We start from the raw sequence: 16,366 nt of genomic DNA on the forward strand, positions 1-16,366 counted from the left end.
ATGTCTATCTCATTCCATTGATTGACAACTTGAGAAAATTATGGATGAATGGGGTTAATGTGTTAGATGGGAATCTCTACTAGACCTTCAGGTTGCGTGTAATGGTATTTTGTACCATTAATGACTTTCCAGCATGTGGGAATATGAGTGGATATAGTGTAAAAGGACATCACACATGTCTTATCCCTAAGAAACAAACAAGCTACATTCAACTAAAACATGGAAAGAAGACAGTATATACTAGGCATCGAAGATTTCTCTAACCTTACCACTTGTATCGACAATTGAAAAAAGATTTTAATGAAAGCCTGGAGAATCAAAGTATGTTGAAACCCTTAGTTGGAAACCAAGTTTTTGATCGAGTTAAGGACAACATAACTATCTTTGGGAAGACAAAAAAGAAGGATGCATTTGAGCATAACATTTGGAAGAAAATTTTGATATTCTTTGATCTCCCTTACTGGTCCAATCTACATGTATGACATTCTATAGACATACAAATCGAATGGAAGCATGAAGGAAGAAGAGCAGAAGAAGATAAAGAAGAAAAGAATTTGGAAAATAGCTTTTAATGAATTATTGCCACTTACTGGTTTGGTTATTGGTACAACTTTTATACATAAAGGAAGCTAGTTACAATCCTAACTAACTACTAACAACCATAACTAGAAGTCAATTACAAGACAATTTAACTACTAACAACCGTAACCTACTACCAACTACTAACATAACTAATAGCACTTAAGGAATTAATGAAGCATGTTAAGATGTTTAGGGTTTTTTTATATATGGTGCTCTATTTGGATTTGTAAGGCACTTAGTTTTGTTGTAAGGGTTTGGAGGGTGTCCTTCATGGTTTTGGGGTTTTGGTGAAGGGAACAAGTTATTGTGTGTGATTAGTAATGAAATATTTTGGTGGGATTAGTAACACACACATTCATATATAGGATTAGTAGTTTTGGTGGTGATTCCTATGGGTTTGGTACTGTGGATGACTTTTTGAAATACACCTAGACTTAATTTCTTTCTCAAAAAAATGGTGCAATTAATGCTTTCAAAAATTAGGCCAAGAAAATAGAAAATGAAAAAAAAAATTAAAAATTGTTGTCATTAGTAATGATTCTGGAGGCGAATTTGAAAATTATCTTTTTGAGGAATTGGGTGAGAAACATGAATGGTATTGACCATAATTTCTCTAACTCAAAAATCCTTGAACAAAATGTGTGACAATACAAGTGCTATAAACACATTTATAAATTTCATAACCCCTCACAGTTACACCTTTTTGGTATAAACTATTTGTTGCACAAACCACTTTTGCCTCTTTTCTAAACAAGACAAAGCATGTCTCTTTATGTGAAGAATGTGCCAAAACATTTAATGCACCAATCAGAATTGGGGGAAAATATTTCTCAATGGTTATGTCTTCGCTAAAAATAAAGAGAAGAATCAAAGGAAAAACATAAGGGAGAACCTTTGACGAATTTGCTTTGATCTTTTTAAGTAAAAAACCCTCAGATTTTTTGGACACTACATAAACTTAAACTTTCATATTATTTATTATTGCAAAGCATTTGTGTTTGTTCTTAATTAAGTTTGTATATCTCTTTTGTCGAGAGTTTTCTTTGTAAACATCTAAACATTTGTGGTTTGTGATAGCTTGGTGGGTTTAGTGTCAAAGATTACTTGGAATAAGTAATCTTGGGATGATGCCAAGATACTTGGATGCGGGTTTGGTTAGTAGAAATTCTTTTGAAGGAAGGGAATGGATGAATTCTCAAGGTTGAAGGTCAACAAGTATAAAAATGGTTGACTCTTTCTCTTTCCCTTATCATTGTTCACGTTTTCCTTACCGGACACTATATGTGTTTTGCAATTATATATCTTTCTGAAAAAGTTTTAAAGTATACTAATAAACTAAAAGGGGTCATAAAAAAAAGGTGAAAATTACTTAAAAAGTGAGTCATGCCATCAATTGGAGAATTGAAAAATTTGATATCATATTTTTTTTAGTTGCTCCTAGGATCTCATATTGCACAATTTTTTTCATGTTTATGACCTTCTTATGTTCAAACATTAGTTGGATTCTATACTTTTTATATAGGTGAATATAATGAAACAAGTTTCATATTTTAGATCAATAAAAAAATGTCTAAAATCATCTTGGAGCAAAATAAAATAAAACAATTATATTTTGGAAGAACACTATTAGTTGAGTTCCATGGCCTTTTATGTTCAAATATTAGTTGAGTTCTATAGATTTCATATATGTTAATCTAATGGAACAAGTTTTATGTTTTAAATCAATATAAAGTTCAAAATTATGTCTAAAAATAAAATTCTATTATAGAAGAATAATATTAACTCAAAATTGAGAGTTAAAGGAACAAAATGCAACTTTCAAAACATAAAAGATAAAAGCAATTTTTTGTAAAAAAAAATGAAACACCAAAATGTGTTTCAGCCTTTATTTTAAGTGAATCATTGTAAATCACATTTTAAAGATAATATGTGTTTTTTTTATAAGATTGGCAATATAAATTTTCAATATTTTCTTAATTAATCATTGAAAAATTAAACATATAGATCATAGTTATTTAAAGTAGTTTTTATTAGAAAATTTCTCTTGAATTAGCTGCAATCACGCGCCACAAATAAAATTAGTCTTTCACCCACTGAATTAAGAAATATTCATGATGTCTGACCCAGAATAAAAAAATTATTAGAAAATTAATTGTTCAATAAAAACACTCATTATTTTAATTAAAGAATGAAAAAGAGTCACAAAATTACTTTTTATTTTATGTTTATATTTAACAATTTATCTTATTACACTAACATACATTTGCATTTTTAGTTTTAAAAAAAGTGTTTTACAAATTACTTATTTTAAAAATAATATTATTTATATTTTTAATATTTACTTTATTATAAATATTATTTAATCAACATCATGATTAGAATTTACTGTCCAATAATATTAAATAATATATTAATTCAATATATGATGTATTCAAATTGTAATGGATAAAAACTAATACATAAATTATTATATTATATACTTATATATTTATCAATTTTTAATAATATATTGCTATATATTTAAATTTTACAAATTTTTTATCAAATAATTTCCTAAAATTAATAAAAATAGTATATTTTAATGTAATAAAATATATTTTAAATTTATTAAATTTAGTGAATAGATGATGTTTAGTAAAAATCATAGTTAATATATATTAAATATTATAATTAAAATTTATTTCCCAATAGTTTTTAATATTGTTTTTATCGAATTCATTAAATGTAATTTTTTGACTGAACTTATTTATTAAATTATAATATATAGTCAAATTAGTAACTATAGGAAGTAAGAGATAAATTTCTATATGTGTTAATATTTATCAATTTATTAATTTTATATAATATAAATTTAAGTTTTTGTATTGAGATATTTTTAGAAACAAATTATTTTATACAAAGATAAAGATAAAAAAAATTAAATTATTAAAAATAAATTATATTTATTAAATTTAATGAATTTATTTTATTCAATAAATAATATAATGAAAAATGACTATCCAATAACATTAAATACTGCATTTTTTTCAACATAAAATGTGGTCAAATTAATAAGTATAGAAATTAGAAGATAAATATTTTCAACATAATATGTAGTCAAATTAATATTATATTAATATATGTTTAAGTTTTTATATTTTAAAATATTTTATAAAATATTTCTTTTAAAGAAATTTTTTTTATAATTGATCATTTATTGATTAATGCAATTTTATTTTATTTTTTGCATTTCTTTGTCTAGTTTACAAGTATTTTTTTGTCAAATTGCACAATATTTCTTACTTAATTATGAATGAAATTACTTGAGTTTGTTATTGTAAAAAAAAAATACATTTATTACTGGAAATTTTTTATAATCACCTTAATTAATGTACTTGATAATTAACTGATTAATGTAATTACATATATTTTTACACTGGAAATATTTGTAAAAGAGGAGTAATTTCCATATATAAATAATTTATGCAGAAAATTGAAATCAATCAACTCCAATTATTCAGTATTCATATATTAATTCAAATGAATAAAATTAACGAATTCATTCATGAAAAGTCGAATAAATATTTATATATTAAATACTTTTTAATTTATAAATTTTTATAATTTGAAGAAAAAAAATAATAACTCTTGAGTGATCATACATAGAAAATAATATTAATGTAGTTAATTAAATAAAATAAATATTTTAGTAGTTTAATGTTTTGTCCACGAATAATGAATATGAGTTCGTATCAAAATTGTTTATCTTCAAAAAAAAAAAAAAAAACTAAATTTCTTAATTTAGAAATAGGATAATCAAATATGGAATTATAGAGGGATTAAAATTACAATTTAATCAAATATTTTTTACAATTTAAATTTTTTAAAGCTACGAAGAGATATGACTCTAGCAACAAAACTTTATTTATTTTATAATAAGTAAGAAAAATATTTGTGAATTTAAAAAGTAATTTGTAACTTTGACGGATGATTTAGTTATTCAGAAAACAAATGTATTTCCTTTCCTTTTTCTTTCCTTCTACATTTTTGTCCCATTTTTTGTATATTTTTCTCAGTTTGCACACTCATTTTTATTATTCATCTCGCACTAAATAGCATTTCTAATGAGCATATTTAAATATCTTAATTGACTAATTTTTTACAAATAACTTGCAAATAAATAAAAATTGTAAAATTGTAATAAATAGCAAAATCAATTTTTAGTGCATATTCGAAAAAGAGATATACAATGAGTCACATACACTATATAAACCTAAGAATACAGCAGATATAGAGTACCACAAGCTACATACATACATAGACAAGAATATGGCTCGCTCACTTGTCTCAATGATTTCGCTGAATGTGATCCTTGCACTAGCAGCCATGGTCATTGTTCTATTTTCTCTTGATATTTACACAAATAAACTTCAAAACAGAGATTTATAATTTATGTTCTGTTTATTTTAATGAAATTTTGTATTGTTCATAATAATTTTTATGCACCCACATACAATGCAGGTGTTAGCAGCAAACTGCCGCCCACTTGTTATGGAGCATGCGCTGAATTTCCTGAATGTACTACCCACTGCAAAATTTTAGGCTTAATGACAGGGAAATGCCTTCAAGATTTCTGCTGTTGCTTTGGTTAAGAATTTTTCTTGATATGATTGTAAACAAACAATGTATTTTCTTGAATGATTATTAGTTTCATTGCTGGAAATAAAAAGCATTATGAGAATTAGTTGAGGTTCATCTATTTTTCTATTTTATGTCAAGTAATATATTAAGTTAATTAGTTTATGAAATTATAAGTATATTTTTTAAATCACTATGGCTTTTTAATTAAAAAATGAAGTTATTTTTTAAAATTTAAACTAATATGAATAAGTCTTTAAAATAATATATTAGAAACTATTTTAAATTTTTTTAGCTAGAGACGGCGGAAATTTGCAACAAAATTCGTAATTACTAATGGGTTGTGGCATTGCAAAAGGAACTATATTTTCTTTTATTTTCTTTTATTTTAATTATCTTGTATTATCAAAATGGCTCAAGCTAATCCAATTTGATTCACAACAACAAATTACAATCATCTCTCCTTTACACTTAGTTACTTTCTATATTTTATCCTGTTATATCCTAATTTTGTCACCCCCAAAAACAAGAGAGAATGAAAGAAAAAATATAAAAAGAAAAAAAGAAAACAAAAAAGAAAGAGAAAAAAAACAAAAAAGAGAAAAGGAAGACAAAAAAAAAGCGTAAAAAAAGAGGAAAATAAAAGAACTAAAAAAAGAAGAATACAAAAATAAAAATAGATTGTGTGACCTATTGGACTCTCAAGGAGAGTCCATTAGGTAAAAAAGAAGGAACAAAGTGCATAAAAAAGGAAAGAAGAAAAATGTATGCATTAATGACACAAAGTGGCACAGATCCCCTCCCATTCCTTCTTCTTCTTCTTCTTCTTCTTCTTCTTTAGTCTATAACTTTGTCGTTTGTCTCATTGGTGAGTTCCATGGTCACCGACAAGATCTGTACATGATGATATCGTCATTTTTTCTTGATGCTTTATGTTGTTTCATTTCGCATTCCATCATCCTTTTATTCTTTTCCTCTTTTTCTTCATTCTTTTTCTGTTTTCCAGTGATGTCTTGAGCGTCGCCGTTGCGGTGCCACCGTTGTCCTCGTGGCGGCCTTATGCAACTGGGCCATGTACCAATGGCGCTGGGGATGCGCAACACCCTTCGTGGAGGTGCTCCTCCTTCCCCGCCATTTGGAGACTAGAACACCTAGTGTTTTCCAACCCTATTATCTAATTACAGGTTGGGTTGGGTTTCCCTGACCCAGTTTCAACCCTAGCCCCCCCCAAAAAAAAACATTGTTGTTTACACATTCCTTTTAACATATACACATCCTTTTCTTTTGGGTTTAGCTTGTTTCTTTTAAGTCTGAAATAATATAAAAATCGTTATGTACATTCCATTTGTTTAACATATACACCTTCTTTTCTTTTGGACCTAACACATTTCTTTTTTTTAAGTCTGAAATAAAATAAAACTGTTATATACACCCCCATTTTTTAATACATGCACCCTTTTCATTTTGGGCCTAGCCCATTTTTTCGATATCTCAAATAAAATAAATAGTGATGGTTACACCCTTTCTTTTATATATGCATCCCTACAACTTAGGTTGGTGGTCAAACCTGCCATTGTCATGTCAACACTCCGTTAGTATTGACTACGTCAAAGTCTACCCTTTGACTTTGACAAAAAAAAAGATAAAAGAGAAACAAAAAAAAGTAAAGTAAAAATAATTATAAATATTAGTGGATAGCTCTTTATTTTATTTTATTTTTTTATTGTTTTTATAGTTTATTTTATTCTTCAATGTGATGTTATTTTTATCATTGCCGAGTTAGTTAGTTTAGTTAATAATGTATTGTAAATATCTCATTATTCATCTTATTTCTCTCATGTTTTAATTTCGCATCATTAATTACTAAGTGTATTTCTATTCCCATACTATTTATTTGATTTTGTAAGTCAATTATTTATTTATTTTTGTAAATCCACATTAGTATTTTTTTTAGTACATGCTTACGTTACGTGCACTCTATGTTGGGTCTCCAACTTGCTTGTGGTGTTTCAATAACATATGAGTAAATTTTGTAAATGTCATGCTGGGTCTCCCCCTTACTGAGTTTATAACGTTTACCACAAAACCAAGGTAAAATTCTTGAATAAATGATCACTCAATTCCCCTTTTTCACGTTCCACGCATTCCATGTTAGATCTTTGATTTGTTTGGCGGTGTTTCAATAAAGTGTGAATAAATTTTGTGAATGTCATGCTGAGTCTCTAACTTACTTGACTTCACAAAGTTTACTACAAAATCAAAATCTTAATAAAATAAAATAAAATAAATAAAATCAACCTAATACACAAGCTTTTTTCTACAAAAAAAACTACATAAGTCTCTCATTGTACCTAAGGATACATAAGAGCAAGGACAAACACTTCGTCAACCAAAAAAGTAAAAAAAAAAATCTAAAATAAAAACATAAATTTCTTCTTTTTTCTAAAACACTTTTTTCTTTTTTTCCTAAATAAAAAATATAAAAAACATAATTCATGTTCTTGAGGGAAGAAAATAATAAAAAAGTAATTTTATTGTTTAGTACCCTCAAATAAAGACTGTTGTCTTCATGACGAGCATGTTAGGTGTTAATATTTTTTCCGTACGTAGATGATTCCTAAATCTTTTTTTTTTTCTCAAATTATAGATCATTCCTTATTTTTTTTAGTTTTTTCATATTTTTTTCTTAAATAAACATTAATGACAATTCTCCAAATTTTTCTATTTTAAAAAAAATATTTAATTTTATATTGTCGTCCTATCGTGATACATCCTATATAAAACTCCCTTAGTATTTACTTTTTTTTTAAAACTAACACTTTTGTTAATTCCATTTACTTCATGTGTCATGTGATGTGACCTGTGATTTTTAACTTTTTTTTTCCTAGACAACCTCATCTCCAATCTTGGCTACATTCTCTACGGAGACATTCATCTACTGTGGTTGCAATACACACCAACAAACAAGCTTTGAATGACAATAAGCTTTATTCTTGGTCAATATAAAAAATAAAAAAATCAAACTATCCATATGAATTATAACGAACATAACGTTTCTTTTCAATATAAGGACAATTAGATAGATGGATAGCAAAAAAAAATATCACCACTTCCTTGCATCAACCTTATCCTTTGAACCTCCCCCACCATCGAGAAAACCAGAAAACCGAAAAAATTGAAACAAAGCTGGCAGAAAGTGAGTCCTTCGTGGCCGTTCACTATAAATCATGAAGGAGTTGTGGTGCGGATGGTGAAGGGGAGGCCGAGGATGATGTCAATGAGATCAGATCTGGTAGTGGAAGTGTTATATTCCACGATGGAGGGGGGTGGTGATTGTTGATTTAGATAGATCATAGTAATTGAATTAATTACAATTTTTATATATGTACTTATTTTGTTTTACAACAAATTTACAGTAAATAATAAAGTATAGTATTATATATATATATATATATATATATATATATATATCAACAATTATATTATTGACATGATATTAAATATATAATAAATTAATAAACAATGCACACCATAACTAACTGACAATTCGATTGAAACCAAGGAGAAAATGCTGATTTATTATCATCATTATTATTACCGATATGGTGAACGTATATTTCAAAGAGAAACAACAATTGAAACATGAAAAAATCAGTAATTGAATCTCAGTTTCTCACACATAGTATCGACAGAGATGACAATTGTTCGTTAAATATAATAACATAAATAACCTGTTTGATTCTAACTTAATTTTCATCGATGAAAATTGATTTTAACAATAGAGACGGAGTTGAGCTTATCTCAAATTTTAAAAGTGGGCTTTATATAAAATTTGAGGTTATTAATGTTTATATGATTTTTTTTCCATACTCTCACTTTTATAATTATTATAAATAAATTATTTATTACAATAGTTAAATATTTTAAATTACTTTTTAAATTTTTTAGTTTTTGTAAAATTTGAACTTTCTATAAATTCCATGCATATATTTCTTTAATTTTTACTAACTTAAAATATTTTTAAGACATGAAAAAGTTAAAATAAAAAAATTGAATATTACATAAGGAAGACCATGTATGTACGTATTGTTAAGATTAATAATATGAATTCTTTGTTATTAAAAAATGTTTAAAATTATTCTAATAAGTACTCTAATCAAACTTATAAATAAAATTTCATTTATAAAAAAAATATTAAATAGATATTTAATTAAGTTACTTATTTAGAAATAATTTGTTTTTATATTATAAATTTAAGTACTTTGAAGAATAGACTTAAATAATATTTTGTAGAATATTTCAATAAGTTTTATTTTCTTAAAAACAATATTATTTTAACTATACTCTTATCTTTAAATTAAAATTAAACTATATAATGTTTTATTTTTATAATAAATTGATTTATTAAAATAATACAATTAATAAAGGAAATTTAATTTATACAATTAAATAGTTATATATAAAATACCTTTGTCAGTTATATTTTTAGAGATTAAAATATTAGCCTAAGCGGTCAACTAAGTCTGAAGTCGTGTTTGGTTCACTTTTGAAAAGTTGTAGCAAAAACCAAAAACCTCGCTATAAAGCATATTGGCACTTTTTTCAATGATTTTTTATCCTTTCGTGAGCAATGGCGGAGCCAGAAAAATTATAAAGCCTGGGCAAAAATTTAAAGATAGCAAATTCACATTGTATATAATATGTAAATAGTAATCAATCAAAATAAAAGAGACTCGTCATTTTGTCAACAAAAATATAGTTTAAAATAAAAGAGATAAACATAATCTTACAATAGCGGGTTAAATAAAATTACGAGGCAAGTGTCCTTTCCGAGACTTCTTTGCGGTAAATGTTCGAATAATATCAATATCATCAAGCGACTTGAATATCTCCCGCTCGGTGTAACATACCATCAAGTCATTGAACCACACATCGTTGATCTTATTGCGCAATTTAGACTTGATAATCTTCATTGCTGAAAAAGCTCTTTCAACGGATGCTGTCGACACCGGCAATATCAAAGCTAGCTCAATAAGTTTATAAACCAATGGAAATACCAAATGTTTCTCAGTTTGAACCATCTTCATAGCCAAACTTTGAACATCTTCACAAGTGGAAAAAGAAGCATTTCTTCTCACTTGAAGCACATAAGTTTCAAGTTGATCCCTAATTGTTCCTCGGTCATCATCAGAAAAGTCTGCATGATAAATATCAGCAAGACGAGCAAGCTTATCAACATCAAACTTGGAGAAAGAGTTCTTGGGGTCAAGACATGAGAAGCAATCAAGTATAATGTTACTTCCTTCACTAAAGAGGTGATCCATCTCCACACATATTTTATCAATAGCAACATAAAAAATCTTTGCACGGTAATGATGAAGATTAGTGATAGTCCTCCCTTCTGCTCTTAAACGACCCCGAACCGGTATTTCGTCATCCATATTTGGTACCGGAATACTTTTAGCTACACAAAATCCTTGGACATCGGCAAAAAAATTATTCCAGCCACTCTCTCTCATTGTGCCCAACCGAGCTTTGACAACATCAACTAATTCCATGGCATTCACAATATTAAGATCTTTTCTTTGCAATACATTTGAAAGCTCGTTTGTGATACCAAACAACTTTAACATTAACCTCAAAATAAAAGCAAATTTAAAGCTCTCCATTTTTTCTATCAAACCTGCTGCTTGAGATGGTCCACGTCCATCTTCATCAACCATACTAAGCACCTTTAACACGGAGGACCACATTTGATCCAAACGAAGCAATGTAGTATGATGTGAACCCCATCTAGTATCCCCGGGTCTAGTGAGACTAGATGATTGGTGTAAGCCCCTTCCTCTAGATATCTCACCACTCTCAAGTTTATTTAAAATATCTTTGTGTTGTGCCTCTGTCAAAGCATCCCTCCTCTTACAAGATGCACTTGTTGTATTCACAATCAAGGTGATGTACTCAAAGAAATCATGAATAGATGAGCAACTACTAGTAACAGACACAACAACCAATTGCAAACGGTGAGCATAACAATGGACATAGAAAGCATAAGGATTTTCATCTAGAATTTTTCTTTGCAAACCATTAAATTCACCTCTCATATTTGAAGCTCCATCATATCCTTGCCCTCGTATCCTTGAAATAGATAATGTGTACTTATCAAGAATACCATAAAGAGCATCCTTTAATGACTTAGATGAAGTATCTGTGACATGATGTAGAGCAATAAATCGTTCCACAACATTCCCTTTGTCATTCAAAAACCTAAAACAAATTCAACCAGTTTACTTGGCGGCATAGAGAGTAATAGGTAATGAAAATTGGAAATTGGAAAATACAACTACTAACCTCAACATCACAGCCATTTGCTCTTTGACGGATATATCACGTGACTCGTCAATAAGCACGGAGAATTGTCTATCACCAAGCTCTTCCATAATCACCTTGGTAACTTCATGTGCACAACACGTTGCAAGCTCCTTTTGAATGTCACCGCAAGTCATTTTGCAATTTTTTCCACCACGGTCAAAAGCATCCCTCACTTGTTCATTCTGAGATTTTACCCAATCTACCATCTCTCTAAAATTGCCCTTATTTAGCGAAGTAGAGGATTCATCATGGCCACGGAAAGCCATGCCTTGTGCTATGAGATATCTTGAACAATCTAAAGAACAAGTCAAACGAATCTTATACAATTCTTCTGATTCCTTGGTTGCTTTAGCAAACTTACTTGTCACACTTTGTCTTTGATTATTATAATCATTGTAGTGCTTGACACATGAGTTGTGCAAACTATTATGACTACCAACATGACCTTTCAAGCCTTGAGATGCATGCTTCCAATCTCTATATCCGCTTTTAGTGAAGACTTCAAAACCAAAGTGCTCGGCCCTCCCGGGTTGCTTAAATAGAAAACAATAAAAACAATAAGCTGCATCCTTTATCTCACTGTATTCTAACCATGTATAATTCTTATACCATGATTTACTAAATGCTCTTTTAACACTTCCAAATTGAGTACGAGGAAAGTTTGACAAATCTGGTTGCATTGGACCCTTCAATATATATGCCCTCCTCACTTGGTCTTGAATATCCGGAGCATACTCATTAATTTGTTTCCTACGACCTGGATCACGCACAATCTCATTTGGATTAAACTCATTAACCACATTATTAAGTGGTGGTTCTAATTCAGCTTCCGGTTGCACAACATTCACATTCTCAATATTTTCTCTATCAACCAAAAATCTCCTCATATCTGAAATAAAGATAAAATAGTTACAAAATTATAGCAAAGAAAATTTTAGTGTTTGCAATTGATATATTAGAAAACTCTTTTGCAACCATGTATGTAGTGCAACACAAAAGACCAAAAAGAAATTATTAACTTAAGCAATCAAAAGTCTTTTCCTCTAAGCTTTTTTCCATATTAGAAAAGCAAAAAAAAAAGGGAATAAAATATGACTTTTTCTTCTTCAATAAACGTGCTCTTAGTGGGGAAGAAAAAGAAAAAGTGTCCACTATGACTCTATGAGTTCACTGTTCACACTTGAAAAATGGAAGAAAAATTAAAGAACACGGAAGTATCACAACAAACAAAAACACTTTCCATCTTAATCACTTTTATTTTTCCTAACTTACCTTACCTGCGGCTGCTATGGGATTATGGAAGAGAAGACGGCGACGACGGCGCGGAGAGGAGGAAATAGAAGGAGTCGGCGATGGAGGGAAGAGAAGACACAGAGGAGAGGAGGAGGGAGGCGGCGGCGACGGAGGGAGTTGGAGGAACTGTCCACTGCTGGATTCGGAGAGACGGAAACTTTCCGTTTCCTTTTTCCTTTTTCCTCTTTCTTTTTTTTTAAATTTTATTTGTTTTTTAAGACTAATAAAAAAATATTGGGCTTGTAACCAAAAAAAATGCCTAGCTGAGCCCGGGCATATGCCCCTGTTGGCCGCATGTAGAACCGCCACTGTTCGTGAGTGGTTTTCATTTGATTTGATCCAAGACCAATCCTGTATAATAACAACGAGAAGTTGATACAAACAATAGAATGATCAAGTATTGGATAGCTACTCCATCATAGGCATTTTCAGTCTTCTTCCATTCACGCTGTAACCACCAATCATATCTGTGATCGATTCTAAAATCTTCAAGAAGATGCAGCTACAAGGTATACTCATAATTAGTTAGTTAAGCCTTTGTTCAAATCATTTGATTTAGTATAGATGTGCAATATTAATTCACTTTTATTTTGTTCGATCTTCTTAATTTGTTTCAGATGGTTCTGGTATAAAGTCATTAATAACCTCTCACAAGTTCTGATTTCCTCCGTTGCCGGAATGATTATGGACAAGTCATGGTGGGAGACCAGAGCATCGTTCCCCACAAAAAAGATCACTTTGGCCGTGTTGTAAAGCTTGAGAAGTTCTCTCTCTATGTTGGTAATTAACTAACTTGTTTATCCTTAATTAATATATCGTTAGTTCGTTTAATGATCATGAAACCAAAACACGTACTATGATTAATGGAAAACCAAGAAAATGATTGAATATGGAATAAGTGATCAAAATTAGTAGTATTTGTTTCAAAGATTTTCGGAAAGCGATCGAAATGAATCCACTCTTCCTGTCAGGGCCCTAGAATAGGTGTGCCTAAGTAGGGGATTAAATTTTATTTTTTAATTATTTTTTTCTTAAAAATTAGACATGTATTTTTATATTGTCAAATTAATTATAATTTATCTTATTTTATTTAATTTTAAGCACCAGTGAATGGAACATGTCTCCTTCTCTCCTGCATCGTCTCAATTTCTCAGTCTCTTTCAGGCCTGTTTCGTTTCATTTAGACAGTGTTTCATAAGTTTTTATTTTCTTAAAATTAAAATTTTGACAGAAATATATGTACTACATGGGAAAAACTAATTGTAAACATCTGCTCCACATATAAAAAAAACAGATCCACGTCCAATTCAAAATCCGAAATCATGTTTGATTCACTTTTCGCAAATCCACATTGGCGAGTTCAATCTGCTAATAAAATTATGATTTATCGATAAAAAAATCTTATATCTCAAAAATAGATACATGATAACCTAAGTTGGTCTTTTCAATGTTGTATTAAAGAAAACAAAATAATTTATATTTTACAAGCTCTATTTCATTTTCCTGCTTAATTTGCGGGTAAAAGACAAATAGAAAAGTGACATTAAAAGAACGAAGTGCAGTTGAAAATTTGTCGTGTATGTACACCACATTTGAATCCAATATCTTGCTTTGACTTTTTTAATATTTTTTTTATTATAGAACGGTTCAGCTTTTCCACCGTTCAAGCCGCTAAACCTTTGGATTGTAAAATTTTTCATAGATTTATATATATATATATATATATATATATATATATATATATATATATATATATATATATATATATATATAAATTTTTAAAAAGAAAAACAAAATATAAAAACATACATACAGCAAGAGTGTTCTCTACATTGGTGGAAGAGATGAAAGCATTAAAGCTTGACTCACAAAAAACGAACGACACCACACTGTCCACAATGAGAGGAGTCCGGTGCTGAAAACCAGAAATTAGTTGGAAGCTAAAAAATTAAGTAGAAGTTAAAAAATTAAGTAAAAGTTGATAGTTGAAAATGTAGCTTATTAAATTATAAATGTTAAATAAAACTAGTTGTTGAAGTAACTAAAAAGTATAAAATTACATAAATTAATAGAACAGCATTTGTTTAGAAGAGGTAATAAAAAATTTTGATAAATATATTAAGGATAAAAATAAAAGAAAATGTAAAAATTTAGAATATATCATTTAAAAAAACATTATTACTTAAAGTGGTATTTCAAGAAACGCTAGAAACTATTAAAAAAAATTACTAAAAAAGATTGTTTACTAAGCAATCAAACAAGTTTTCAGCAAGTAAAAAAAAATTAAAAGTTAACTTAAATGTCTTGTCATCCATAGTTTTCAAGTATCATTTCAAAAAATATTAAAAGTTATTCAGAAGTTATTAAAAAAAGTTTGTTTATCATATAGTTAAATAAGTTTTTCAACCAATAAAAAACTAAAAATTAGTTAAAATATCTTACCAAATATAATTTTAATATTTATTATTAAAAGGTTTTGCCCCAAACCTTATTGGTGAAAATGACTAGACTCAATTTAGGCAATGTTTTTAGAGTCCAATTTAGCCTAATTTACAAGGTAAGGAAGGAATCCATTGGACCAAGCTTATTTTTTTTATCTTAACATTAAATTACTCATTTGATCCCTATAGTTTCATGATTTTTATATCTTTAGTCCCTATAGTTTGAAAATAGTGTTATTAGTTACTGTAATTTAAAAGTGTTCTTTTTAATCTTATAGTTTCTATTTTAATTCTCTTTTAGTCCCTATAATTTGAAAGTGATATTTTTAATCCTTGTATTTTAATTACCTTTTAGTCCTCACTACAAAAAATATAAAAATAATTAACTACAAATTAGTTATAAATTATTAATTATTTTTTATTACAAACTATCTTACAATAAATTAATTACGAATTACTTACTAATATTTTTGCAGTTAATTGTAATTGATAATATTATTGATATTTTGATAATAAAGACTAAAATAAAATTAAAATATAAAAACTAAAAAAATTACTTTCAAACTATATAAATTAAAAGAGAATTAAAATACAAATTTTAAAGACTAAAAAAATCACTTTTAAAATTATAGGGACTAAAAAAGAATTAAAACATAAACTATAAAAATTAAAAAAATTATATAAAAATAAAAAAAGATAAAAATCCTGACACTAAATAAATAATTTAACCTTATTTTAACCATTCTATATGTCATGTTAACATATATGTACATACTAGTACAACATGTTAGTATCCATCAAGTATAAGTGGATTAAGAAGTTACTTTCACATCATCACTAAACATAAATTTAATTTTAGGGGACCAAGAAAAAATAATATAATTTTATATAAAAAACTTTTGAATGCAAAAAATATTAAAAACCGTTATAACCTTCGTCGTGCGCAGCCCATTCAAGCAACGCCTCTCTCTTCTCCTTCTCGCCTCTCCCTCTTCGTGTGGTGCGCAGCCCATTTAACCACCAACCCTCTTCATTCTTGCACGATTTCTGTTCCCTGACAGAGG

The 16,366-nt window shown here is 28.3% G+C and overlaps 1 protein-coding gene across 1 annotated transcript; it reads right to left on the reverse strand.

The window, feature by feature from the left end:
- Positions 1-9,900: 9,900 nt before the first annotated feature.
- LOC100806770 (zinc finger MYM-type protein 1) lies at positions 9,901-12,478 on the reverse strand. Its single transcript, XM_014769461.3, has 2 exons — positions 11,548-12,478; positions 9,901-11,463 (listed from the first exon to the last, which is right to left on the reverse strand). The coding sequence occupies exons 1-2, from the start codon at positions 12,453-12,455 to the stop codon at positions 9,999-10,001; spliced, it is 2,373 nt and encodes a 790-aa protein (XP_014624947.1). The 5' UTR covers positions 12,456-12,478; the 3' UTR covers positions 9,901-9,998.
- Between the last annotated feature and the right edge of the window lie 3,888 nt (positions 12,479-16,366).

This window comes from Glycine max, chromosome 17 (genome assembly GCF_000004515.6).
Source record: "Glycine max cultivar Williams 82 chromosome 17, Glycine_max_v4.0, whole genome shotgun sequence".
Lineage (NCBI taxonomy): Eukaryota > Viridiplantae > Streptophyta > Magnoliopsida > Fabales > Fabaceae > Glycine > Glycine max.

Coding starts and splice junctions, on each gene's coding strand:
- LOC100806770 (XM_014769461.3), bottom strand. CDS start 12,455: ATGAGGAGATTTTTGGTTGATAGAGAAAATATTGAGAATGTGAATGTT. Junction 11,464..11,547: donor CAAATGGCTGTGATGTTGAG/GTTAGTAGTTGT, acceptor AATTTGTTTTAG/GTTTTTGAATGACAAAGGGA.